Source organism: Aplysia californica, unplaced genomic scaffold (assembly GCF_000002075.1).
Source record: "Aplysia californica isolate F4 #8 unplaced genomic scaffold, AplCal3.0 scaffold00055, whole genome shotgun sequence".
NCBI classification, from domain to species: domain Eukaryota; kingdom Metazoa; phylum Mollusca; class Gastropoda; order Aplysiida; family Aplysiidae; genus Aplysia; species Aplysia californica.
The window spans coordinates 518,231-530,827 of NW_004797325.1; the positions used below are offsets into that span (position 1 = coordinate 518,231).

The 12,597-nt window shown below is 39.6% G+C and overlaps 1 protein-coding gene across 1 annotated transcript in view; it reads right to left on the reverse strand.

The window, feature by feature from the left end:
• Positions 1-654: 654 nt before the first annotated feature.
• Positions 655-12,597, reverse strand: part of LOC101860480 — a 14,876-nt gene continuing 2,933 nt past the window's right edge. Inside the window, exons 2-4 of the mRNA XM_005092918.3 lie at positions 8,839-9,290; positions 7,300-7,365; positions 655-2,751 (exon numbers count right to left, since the gene is read on the reverse strand). Coding sequence (XP_005092975.2) covers positions 2,575-2,751; positions 7,300-7,365; positions 8,839-9,290 — 695 coding nt within the window. The 3' untranslated portion in view covers positions 655-2,574. The remainder of the gene's footprint in view (positions 2,752-7,299; positions 7,366-8,838; positions 9,291-12,597) is intronic.

Genomic DNA, 12,597 nt, shown 5'->3' on the forward strand with positions numbered 1-12,597 from the left:
CTTTTTTTCCCCTCATCCTTGTTATCGTCATTTTTCCTCTACTTCATTTGTATGTTTGCCACTCTCTTGTGAACTGCTATTTCCAGGGTGCTTGATAGTCGAGGCTAACTTTGTGCTGTTGGTTGAGGCAAAAGAGGTGAGCAGAGAAAGCCTGATTCTCCGTTTGGACTTCTCTGTTGACAGCTACCCCTTGGCGCTCATATGACCTTAATCCTTTAAATGCAGTTGCGAATGCCTTAAAAACCTTACTAAAACTAAAACACAAAAGAAACTGTGTCATGTAAACTTCTTATAATAGCCATGAAAACAGCATATCACTATCTGACTGAAAAGCTACAATCCAGATTAACTTATTTAGCTCACATTCAGCTTTGTGCGATCAGCAAAGAATAGCAGTAAAAAATTATGAAATTACACAATATGTAGATTTTACATAATCATACTGCTGCACGTTTGCTGTTGTCTAAACACACAAATTTAAGCAATTCCTTTCACTTTCTGATCTTCAGTTCATCTCTGTTGTCCTTATTTCTTCAACTTTTCAATTTCCCCAGAAGATTCTATTACACCTGTTCTATCAGTTCATCCATTCTTCCTTAAATACCACAACACAAGTAAAGGCCACTACCAAACAAAAATTTTGAAAAGAAACAATGAAAAAAGCATGTTCATTTATTGTGACACTTGTCATGAAAAACCAATTTTAATGAAATCTTAACATTCTGGTACACCAATACCAACAGCAACTTTAATATTACAATGCTAGCCATATTTATTGACAGGGTAAATCTAATCAAGAGTAGTGACTTCACAACTAAAGACAATGCCCTTATACTTAATCCAGTGCTGAATTTTCATTCCACAAAAGAAAAAGGTGACAAAAAGAAACTCCATATTTAAGGTTTTTTTAATGCATGCATACAAATAATATTATAGAGTAATGGCATTTATGTACAGATTCTGATAAAGCATTATACAATTGTAGCATCATCCTGTCTGTACTGTAGCTGCAGTGACAATTCTATTACAAAAAGTGAAAAGTGAAGTGAACAAAGTCTGTAAAATCCTCTATCGACATGGTGCTTCCACACTAAATAACTCGCTCACACTACCAGCCCCATAATTATTCAAACCAGATTATACAAAATATACTTTATTCGACACTGTAATTACCACTCATTTATTTCCATGTACACATGTCACTTTGAAGTATGTAAAACATCATTATTAACACATTTTGACAACTTGCTGACCTAGAGTATAAAAGATTCTAAGTCAATTAATTATATAAAAAACCAAAATCATAATGTGATACTTCAATGCCACGTCTATGAACACATGGCTAAAATGAAGCCGTGGGCTGGACAAGGGAAGATTTTAAGTGCATTTCAAATTTAGAAGCTGAGATAAAAGCAAGAAGTTAGACTTGAGCATTCAACTGGAAAACAACAAGGTTAATGGACAACAAATGTACTTTACGTACCTTCTTTAAATTAAGGCATCCAGCAATGTTAACTTAAAGCGTACAAAACGTTTCATTATTACAGAATTATATATACCGTATGTTCTCAGCCAGTAAACTGCAACAACTCAATGCATTACAGATTAACGGGGGAATTTAGTATTTTAAATTTTAACAACAATGAACTGCATGGCAGGTGTGCTCAGTCAAAAGGTGGATACAGAACTCAAATTTTAGAACTACTATTTTAAATAAAACACTACTGAACATGAAACTGTTGTTTCTAAGGAATTTAATTGCCTGCAAACTGTAAAACACTCAGAAAAACAAAACAAAATCTGCTGATGTTCAAGAGAGCCTCAACAGTGTGAAAACTCAGACTTAAGTTTATATCCATGCATCTCCAATCCATTATTCATAACAGTTTCTCTAACCCCTCTCCTCTTCCCAAATGCAAGTATGGCCTCAGAACAACAAATTAAATGCATTTCAAAAGGGGAACACAAATGAAATTCAGAGGCTTGATTACCTCAAAAGAAGTATGGGGTCAAAAATTATCACAAATTTAAATTTTCACACAACGAGCCCCCCCAAAATGAGGCAAAAGCACACAAAGTCAAGTAATCTACTGTGCGCAAGCTATAAACAAGTATTTACCCTTAGAAAGAAATCCTAAGCAACTCAGCCAAAGGTTTAGATCCCTACGAGTTTGACAAAATCATTTAGATTTGCCAGAAAAAAAACTGTGGTCATCAGTCTAATGCCATACAAGTATACAGCAGTAAATTGAACGAGAACAAGTACCTATTTAACAATACAAAAATCATGCAGTATGAGATTTCAAAATAAGCTGCTCCTTTCAAGTGTTGCTGCATCAGCAACATACCTGATAGTCAGTTGGCAAAGAAACGTGCACAAGAAATCTTTTTCAGTATAAAGTAGCATTATAAAGAGTAATTGTACGATTGTTGGTCCTTTACAAATACCATCACCACACAAGTCATGTTATGACAAAATAAAAGGAAGCAAGTCTTCGTTCTTTCCTATATAACTGTACTATCCCTCTCAATATGACTCTAAGAAAATCTTCTTTGTCCCAGTTTGATGGAAAATCATCCAATAACTGCATTCCAAATGATGAAAGAAAATAAGTAACAGCAAAAGTTGTTGGTTGTTGCAGCAACACGACTCATTATAACGTTGTAAGAGTCTATCAGTTCTTGTTTTATTCCACAAAGCATTAGAGCCGCAGACCAGACTGTCCCTTTCGGTGAAGGATGGCCAAGATGCTAAAGAGGAAAAAAACAAAACATTTAACACGACTGCTGTGATAATGTTTTTAAATTTCTAAATATACAGGTACAGTTGAATCCTGTTACAATGAGAGGGAGGGGACCGGTGCAAAATGTCCTTTATAGCAGGATTTTCGCTATAAGGGATCCAGTAATAAATTCAAAGGAAACTGTAGAGTAGGCCTAATCTATGAGTTTGGTGTTTTATTTCCTTTTGCTATCTCCCCTGTTGATGATTTTGTTTCAACATGACCTCTAGGTCTTACTTGATCAAAAATCGAATCAGGTTTCTTTCTCTAGCGCTAGATCTAGCGATGTTGACTGACAGCTCGGCGTTGGCGATCAGAAAGAAAGGGCTCTGGGCTAACTCGCCCGCTGTGTTTTCCCCCAACCCACCACACCCTGTGGTGCATTCCGTCAGCTTGTGCATGTAACTCATTCGCTCCATCCATCACATTGCTGTGACCTCTCTCTCCCCGCATCGGAGAAGTGAGAGGCATGGTAGGCCTTGATAATCTGAACTAGGCATACGTTGGCCTATCAGGCAATGCCTTCTGTTTGTCTGCGCATGACACACCCTCCCCTACTCAGTCGCTTCGGCCTTCACTGTTGACACACATGGGCTCTCCCATTCTTTGTTTCGCTAGATCACCAACAAGTTTCTCAACTGGCAAGGTTTTACAATATGTATAATTGGCCTATGCACTGTGCACAGCAGCAGCAATATTCCGCGATAACCGACTCGCATGTTTGTCAGATAGCACTATAGCAGTATTTTATTTACAAAGGTAAAGAAGAGAAAAAAAATGGGGTTTTAGAACAGTGTCTTTATAACAGACTTTTCATTTTTTCCGGACTCGTCATAAGTGGACTCCACTGTAGTTGTTTTTTTACACCCCCATCCACATAATGTAGATCATTTAGGAGGCAGGCTTCAACCGCCACCCATAAGGGTCAACCCAGGCTGAGAGAGATACAATATTTCTATTTTTTTTTATAGTAGAGGGTTTTACGGCGCTCGTAACTGCATAAGGTCATATGAGCGTCAAGGGGTGGGTGTCAACAGAGAAGTTTTTACAGGGAATCAGACTTACTCTGCTCACCTCTCTAGCTTCAACAGCACAAGGTCTGTTTCAACTATCAAGGCACCCCGGAAATAGCAGGTCACATGAGAGTGACAAACATACAAAAGAAGTAGAGGAAAATGACAATAGTAAGGATTAGGAAAGAAAAAGCAGCAGTTCCCTGTTGTACATCACGCACAGTTATGAGCGTGACATGAATCAGCCCATTTACAATTCTACTGTGCATGAACGAGAAATGTTCCCCCTTTGGGAATGGCCTAAAGACACCACAGTCAGTGGCACTGCCCCGGGGGTTACAATATCTCAGCAGAAAGACAGAGATACATGATCAAATTTTTCCCCCACTCCGGAATCGAACCTGGGTCTCCAGCATGTGACAACAAAGCACCTAACTGCTACACCACAGACGTCAGTCCTGCTGAGATACATTTACATAAAAATATCTATAGAGTAGCTTGACTCCCTCGCAGCCACTGCTGGTGTGCGGCCAGTTCTCATAACTCGCATTCCAGTTGCTTTAAGGCTTTGAATAAACCACTGTAGCTTCTCTTGGGTCTGTCAATGCGTTCACTTTCATTTCCGGTCTTTCCCGCTGTTCCGACACATGTGATGCGAGTATGAACTTTTCAACCCAGAAAACATCCCTTTGTGAAATTTCAGGTGAGCTTTTCATTAGCTCTTACTACAACCTAAATATTACTATTTTGTCAACTAAGTGCGGTTTCTGTGTTTTAAAATGCATGTTTTTAAGCCTAACGTTGTATAAATATCGCTCAAACGTAAACTTTCGGAGAAACATCGATGGACTCAGCCAGGGCAGGGTAATTTTTCATGTGGGCCCACATGCGGTCGAATCGGCCGCACCGAGGACGGGCTTTATAGCAGAGGTCCTGGCCGCGGCCAGAGTCCAAAATGATAGTTAGCCCGTGGTCAAATGAAGGCTAAGGTCTTGAGATAGAATCTAGACCTTGTTCTTGATAGAGGTAGGCTGTTTGCAAAGCTTTTTGTCCACTTAATAAAGCTAGATCTAGATCTACTGGTAACGAAACAATACGATATTTTCAAGCATGGCACCGATCTCGGTGGCCTAGTGGTATGGCGTCCTCCTCGGAAATGGAAGATCGTGGGTTCAATTCCCCGACCAAGTCATACATAAGACTAAAAAAACTGGCAATCTAGATCTAGTAGCTGTCCCACCAGGCATCGACATTATGGGACGAGTGCTATGATGGGTTGGCCCGGTGTTAGTACACTGTGACTAGATGGGATAATAAGTTCTGTTACATTTCATATCCCAGTGTAACAGCACGTTAATTTGCCTAAATGACCTACTGGTTTTAATTAGAGACGTTAAAGGCCAACTCAAACAAAAACTCAAGTATGGCATGAAGTGAACTCTAATCTATCCAAAAAATGTGTTTTCCCAAGCAAGTCTCAAAATGAGTGGGAAACCGAAGGGGACAAAAGAAGCTTTAGACAACGTGTAACAAGCAGTCAGTGAAGGGATGGAGAGATGCCAAGTCAATCTGAGACTGAAAGATTCCTTCGTTCTTCCTACTTTGCAACGCAGGAATAATGGCGGCAAGAGAAAGACATCGCTGGAAAACATTCCATCGCTCATCAGTGGACAAGAGTTCATTGACTCTTTAATCAACAAGGAGAGAAAGATCAAAAGGAAAGCAGAGATGGAAATGAGAAAAGTGGACAGAGTAGAGCCAAAATGGGAGAGGAGAAATGGAAGACGGGAAAGGAAAGAGAAAAACAGCGAGAGGAGCTAAAGAAGCACAGTGGAGAAAGAAAATAGAAAGAAGATGCAAGAAGAAAGGAGACTAGCCAAGGAGAAGGGGACAGAGAATAAGAAGAAGCAAAAGAAAAGAAGTCCAAAGTGAAAGGAAACAAATCCAAGAAGAGGTTGAGTGATTCAGACAATGACACAAGTGCAGGTATCAATGAAAGTGAAATGATACTGTTTGATGAAGATGACCTGCAGTTGGAAGATTTCAAGGAAGAAGAACGTTCGACTGAGGAATCCATGTTTGCTGAAGTTTGATGAAGAATCAAGAGTCGGACCACACACGGAGAGAAATAGGAACAGTGTTGCTGCTGACAATGAAGGCATAGGAAACAAAAGACAAGTTGAAGCAGAAGAAACAGAAAGAGAAGACATGCTTGAGAGTGATGGAGATGGGAACAAAAGACCAGTCGTTGGACTTGGAGTAGAAAGAGAATAATATGCTATGCATGAGATGAATGAAGAAGAAGTGGAGGACTGCAACATGGTCGGAACTGGAAACGAAATGCAGGCATTGCCTGAAGCAGAAGGAAGGCCAGACACTGTGAATGAGGAGAGTTGGGACTCACTTGGTCAGCATGACGGTGGAGATCGTACCTTGAGGCCAGAGATGTGACACTTGTCCGTTCTGCTCTTATCAAGAGTAGACGTGATCTAGATCTACGATCCTTGTACTTTTTTTGCATAGATCTACGCTGTCATTGATTTCCATTTTGTTTGCATGCTCTGATCAAAAGTAGATTGAATCTAATTTAAGTTGTATGTACCATTCTTTAATTTTGAACGTCCCCGTTTGCATTTTGTGTCACTGATTTCCATTTCGATTGCATGCTCTGATCAAGAGTCTGTTGAGTCTCATTAAAGTTGAATGTAGGCCTACCATATTTCAAATTGCCCCTTATGCGTTTGTTATTGATTTGCTTCACTGTTTGTCATGTTTTCAAGTGTTTGAAGCTTGTTTAAGGCATAACGGGCATGGATTCAGCCGCACCTAAGTCAGGTGGCCGCGTTGTTGGCTCGTCGTCGGCCGCACCCAGGGCAGCCGTCCGCCAAGTGGTATGCCGAAGTTGTTCAGAAAACATCCACTGCCCTCTATACTTGAAGTCTTTAAATTCCCGACCAGGTCAGGGCCCTTCTTGCGGCTTTTTTCTCCACGAAAATCAAGTTGGGAATCTCTTAGTGCAGAAGCAGTGCAAGCTAGGGGGGAAAGTTCGCTCGCGGCCGCAAGTGGTCAAGTTACTCTAGTAATTTGAAGGACAACACTACCAGTAACAAATACAGGAGGGGGGGGGGGGGGGGAGGGGGGGGGAAGAATGATTCTTAATTTCTTAATGTTTGACCACAAAATCACCTTTTTCAGTACTCATTAATCACCCCCTCAGAATTCCAAGCGCAGTTTCAGACATTGACAGTATATTTCTATTCTTTTCAAATACAAAATTCAACAGTTCAGATTCACAAGCACAGAAATGGCTACACATTCAAAGGGATATATGAGAACTTTTCTAAAAGGTAAAAAAACTTGTGTAACAAAAGATGTTTTTATTTACAAAAAATGAAGAAACTGACGAGATCAAAATGAGACAAAAAGAAAGTAGAAATGAAGACCAGAATATCTTTTTTACGGATAAAAATGCAATGAACTTGGAAGAAAAGACAAATACATACCTTCAGCTGAGTGTGGCTCAAATAGGCCAGGGTCAATTCCATGACAATGAATGGAAGAACAATAGTCTGCGGGAAGGGACAAAATTCATTACTGCAGGTTTGTTTCCTGGTGTTCTGTTACAAGTCACAGATTCTAAAATGCCTGCAAATATTTTTATCAATAAAATGGATTTAATTCATTGCAAATAATGAAGTGTTGAAAAGATATCTAATCCAGTTTTATCAATATGACCATAAAAAGGAGAAGATGGAGATATTTGGGGCATGTTTTGAGAATGCCAGAGACAAGACTTCCCTATCAGACATGGTACTGGAGACCAAATGGAAAAAAAAGAAGAAGTAGACCAACTGAGAAGCACGATCAGGGATGTGGTAATATCACTCAGAGTAGGATGTGCCAAGGTTTGAGGTAGTGGTTATGAACAGATAAAAGTTGCATCAAATGCTCTCTGACTTGTGCACCTGACGATACAGGGAGAGGGTAAGTAAGTAACTCTCAAACTATGCTAAATATCTATCAAAAACATCATCTAAACCAGCTTGGCTATAAATCTTTTAGATGTCCAGTTAACCCTATTTTTTGTTGATGTTGTTGAAGTGCATTATTTTCAACAAGGAAAAACAGCACCAAAAAAAATAAAGAATTTTAAAAAGTAAAATATGCAGGCACAAACAGCAAGAAATTAGATCTATATTGCACTATGAAGATCTTTTTGTTTTAGCAAAGAGAGCTCTTTTGGACTAAAAAATATATAGATGAGCTAAGAAAAAATCAATGTTCAAAATGTCAGGAGGGGTAAGGAAGGTGCTGCAATCTGCCCACATAGCTGGACAAAAAGAGCAGAGGTTATATAGTTAGTGTGGTAAAAAATTAATGGCGCAACTTATTGTCAAATATCTCCTTAACTATCGAACATAGATTCTCCAACTTTTGCACAATGACTTATATCAATTTATCTTAACAGATGAATATTTTTTCAAACTCCTGCACACTGTATTCTAGAAAATTTCTTAATAAATACTAACAAAAAATCCCAGTGGATAGTTTCTACAGATTTTTAAAAGTTTACAACCTGGGCAATATCGCTTTTAAAAGTGAGTCTGTCATTTTTTTTCTAATCGCAACATTATGCTTATAGAATAAATTTTTAGGGAACCTTTACTGCACAAAATGTGTTCACTATAAAATTAGTTTCTTGTAAGAAGTTTTGCAACAAAAAATTGTCAGAGGCAAGCTGTGACGTAGGCCATATGCGTATGCAAAATGTGTGTGAGAAGTGCTGTGAACAATACCATTTTCCACATGATGGAGATTTATAGTATTTTATATAAATCTAAGAAAAGTTTTTTAATCGAGCCTCAGTTCTTGTGGAAAAATGTGATAAAGTTAAGACAAATCGATACAGGCTGATGTGCAAAGTATGGCTGACATCAATTCACCCGTTAAAGCGATATTTGAGGATAAGTTGTGCCACCAATTTTTGACCGCACTATATTATCTTTTACTCAATAGTAAGCCAATCTGTAAAATACAAGTACCTGGAAATAGAAAAGTCCAATCCCAAACGTCAATACGTATCTAGCGACCAGAGCTGTGAATACACAACTGCCAATGTGTACCATTTCCAGGGTTCGTAAGTTTGCCACAGTGGTCTGCAAGGTGTTATTTTCAGTTTCAGCTGGACTGCTGTTGGCCTCACCACTGCTCAAGGTGCTGCGAACTGACTGCCTTGCAGGGATGTTATTGACAGTGTCTGCAGCAGGGGCAGGTGAAGGAGTAGCTGCATTTGATTGGCTTCCAGGAGACCCATCTCCATCTGAACGGGGAGTAGGAGATGAATCCTTTGAGTTGGACTCTACTAATCTTGATGGTCTGTGACGAAGGTTGTATGGTGAAGAAGACACGGGTGCATCGGGAAATGCATCTGTATTGGTGCTTTGAACAACTTCTTCAACAGAGGTTGGCAATATTTTCTCAGAGGGTGATGAATCTGCAAAATAGTATTTAAAAAGAAGGTACTGAAAAGTATACACTTATGTATCATGCCATCTGCAACTTTTCCTCAAAACCCTTTCCTGTACAAACCCTTCGCCAGCAATGGCTGCCCATTTGCTCGACTACCTGTTCATATAGCAGCCTTCAAATGTTCACATTCTTTTGCGCTTAACCCCTTTATGACCTATATGACGTACGCCGTTCATAATTTTTTTCTTATACACGGAAAAAGAGCCAAGATGCTGCTGTGACCTAAGGCATTAATTATGCCTTGCCAAGTGCGAGGGCTATGATGATGAACATGATTCACTACATGTACTGGTTGTTTTCTGTATACTGCTTCTATCAAATGCATTTCTTGAAATTAATCGAATTCATATTCAGCTATATTTTTCCATTCAAAGAAACGTTTTTCTTTAAGAGACAGTTAGCGGTATAAACAAACCAAGTCTAATTTTACAGGCAACTGACCATTAAATGTGAATCAAAACTGTGCTCAGTCAAGCACAAACTGATCCCGAGTCTTGAACGGGTTAATGGAAGTAAAAAATTCAACTAAATTAAAGGCCAGGCCTGACCAGCCTGATGACTTCGTGAAATCTAAAGTTCACTGTTGGCCTACACAACTTTTACACTCACACACAAACTCAAACACAAGATACTAGACCTAGATAAATCTACATTCACTGAATAAGCAGAAGACAAAATTATGATACATGAAGTAGAAGGTCTAGATTTCTAGATCTATTTTATTTTACATGAAGCTACAACGAGCACTTAACACACCTCTGTGATTGGCCCAAATATAGATGACGTATTTCCGCCATCTATTTTTGTCATCTTCCAGGGCTTCCCTCGCCAGTTGATGAGATCTCACCATGGCGGGCCCCACTTTGCCGCTTAGGTGTGTGTCTTGAACCAATGTAAGATTTACACTTTTGTAAGGTGAAAAAATAACAAGGAAAGTAATTTATGACAACATAATTTTTTTTTTATAATATAAAAAAAAGAGTAACTATACTATTCACTTAGAGCAGTAAGCATGGCATTGTGGCGATACAATAGGTTCTCGAGCGGCAAGCACGAATATATGCCATCTCACACTTTATATTTATACACTGGTAGTTATCTAGGCTACATGACGTGTAGACCTAGTCTAATTCTGATTACACCAGTGCAGTTAAAGTGGTAAAATGATACCGTAAGTTTTTTCGGAACAGTTCCGCTTGTACTGTATTTAATTATTATGTCACATGTGTGTAAGCATGTTTTTCATGAATACTATTTCCATTATGTAAAAGTAAAGAGCATAGAAGAGTGACTGCAACACGGGTTTGCACAATATAAATGTCATATTATTATTAAATTATAAGCGAACAATGTAATATTACAGGATTGGGGGGGGAGGAAAGTGTAAGAAAAGTGTAAAGGGTGGTGGGGGGCAAAAAGTCCCACAGAAGGTGTACGATTATATTTGAATTATATTTGAACAGCTCCAAACCACGCTGATCACACCTGCCCAACGTCCGTCAGCGAGAGTTGGTAATGTGTCAGGTGACAAACTGTTTTTTTACACCATGCAACCTCCATGCATTTTTGTTTTTGTTTTTTGGTAGACATTCACATTTAACTTTTGATTTTGATCTACCAAAACTCATTTTGGTTACTTTGATTGCAATGAGCATCCGAACTATGTATTCCAATATAGTTCCATGACATTTTTGAAAACTATACACGTCTTGCAACTTTTCTAGCAACTTTTGCTAATTTCTCGCATCTTTTGGCACCTTTTGCTATTTTCAAATGCAACTTTCTCTGAGGACAGGTATGCGTGCATGTATGTGTGTGTGTGTGTGTACGTGCGTTTGTGGGCATGCGTGCTTGTGCGTGTATGTGTGTGTGTGCACGCGCTTGTGTGTGTGTGTACAACTTTGAGGAGAAGGTTAACTTATTGAAAGAGAATTGCTGAGATTGTTTATAAAAGATAACACAACCCACCCCCCCCTACCCCCCCAAAAAAAACCCCAACAAACACAGTGAGATCTAGATCTAGAGTCTAGTGAAAAGTAAAGTTACTGGCGAGGGAAACCCAAGTGTCTTGGAGGAAACCCCGGAAGACGACAAAAATAGATGGCAGAAATGCCTCATCTATATTTAGGCAAATCACAGAGATGTGCTAGGTGCTCGCTGCAGCTTCATGTGTTTATTTTTTTAACTATGATCATTTTTACCAAGTTACCCTCAACCAAACCGCTTCACTCTAGAGTCAGAAATAGCTCAGTAGGCACAGCAGGAAAGTGACAACTGTTTTCGCCGATGCTTCACTTCAACTTCACAGCACCAAGAAGAATGAGTAGATCTACATCTCTCGATCTAGATACACTAGAGCACGACTATAACGGCACCCACTGTGACCTTACTGGAATCCCCCTTTTTTTCTTCTCTATGTAAACTCAATTATCCGTGCTCGGGTTTAGCGGGGCAAAGAAAGGCCCGAACTCAGAAACAGCGGGAGAGATCAAGCGAGCTCTGGCAGGGGGGACGGGGGTTGGGGGCTGTAGGCGGGCTCCAAACAGGCAGTCAATGGTGAGGCATTGTGATTGGTCAGTCCAGCGAGCAACTCCAAATGTGATGTACCGTAGATTAGGCGCTCAGTATGAGAGCGTATAGCCCTAGGCCTAGGCTAGACCAAAAAGTAATAGATAGCAATCGTTGATTCTCATAGGCATACGCATGCATCCACTTCACAAGCTCTACAGTTGGCCTACCGGTATGATACACAGCGCAAGCAACGAGACCGAGGAAAAGATGGCTTCCAACAAAGACAAAAGGAAACGCTTCTCACTCGAATTAAAGGCCGAGATAACCAAAGAAGTTGACAAGAAAAGAAAGACTAATCAAAAGCGCAAATTTCATTGATATGGAACAGAGGTAATCATGTGGATTTAAAGAATTTAGTCGGTAATTTCCCCTTTGCATTCCTACAGCGGGAACTCGCAGACAGCGGGATTTTTCTTCTGGAACCAAATGTCCCACTATAGCTGTGTTTTGCTGTAAGATAGATCTAAATCTATATCTACATCTACACCTAGATCTAGATCGCCTTGAAGGGGCTCTTTGGAAGTTGCCTTCCCGTTTGTTTACATATGAAACAGAAGTGATAGCCAAGGACAAAAGTGGCCATGTAGGTTAAGTGAACCCTTCCACATTAGCCAGTAATATTTTTCTGCCTTTTTTGTATTAAAAACTTATTTTGGCCGGATTAAACTTTGGTGGACCCACCATGTTTACGTGTGTACTAA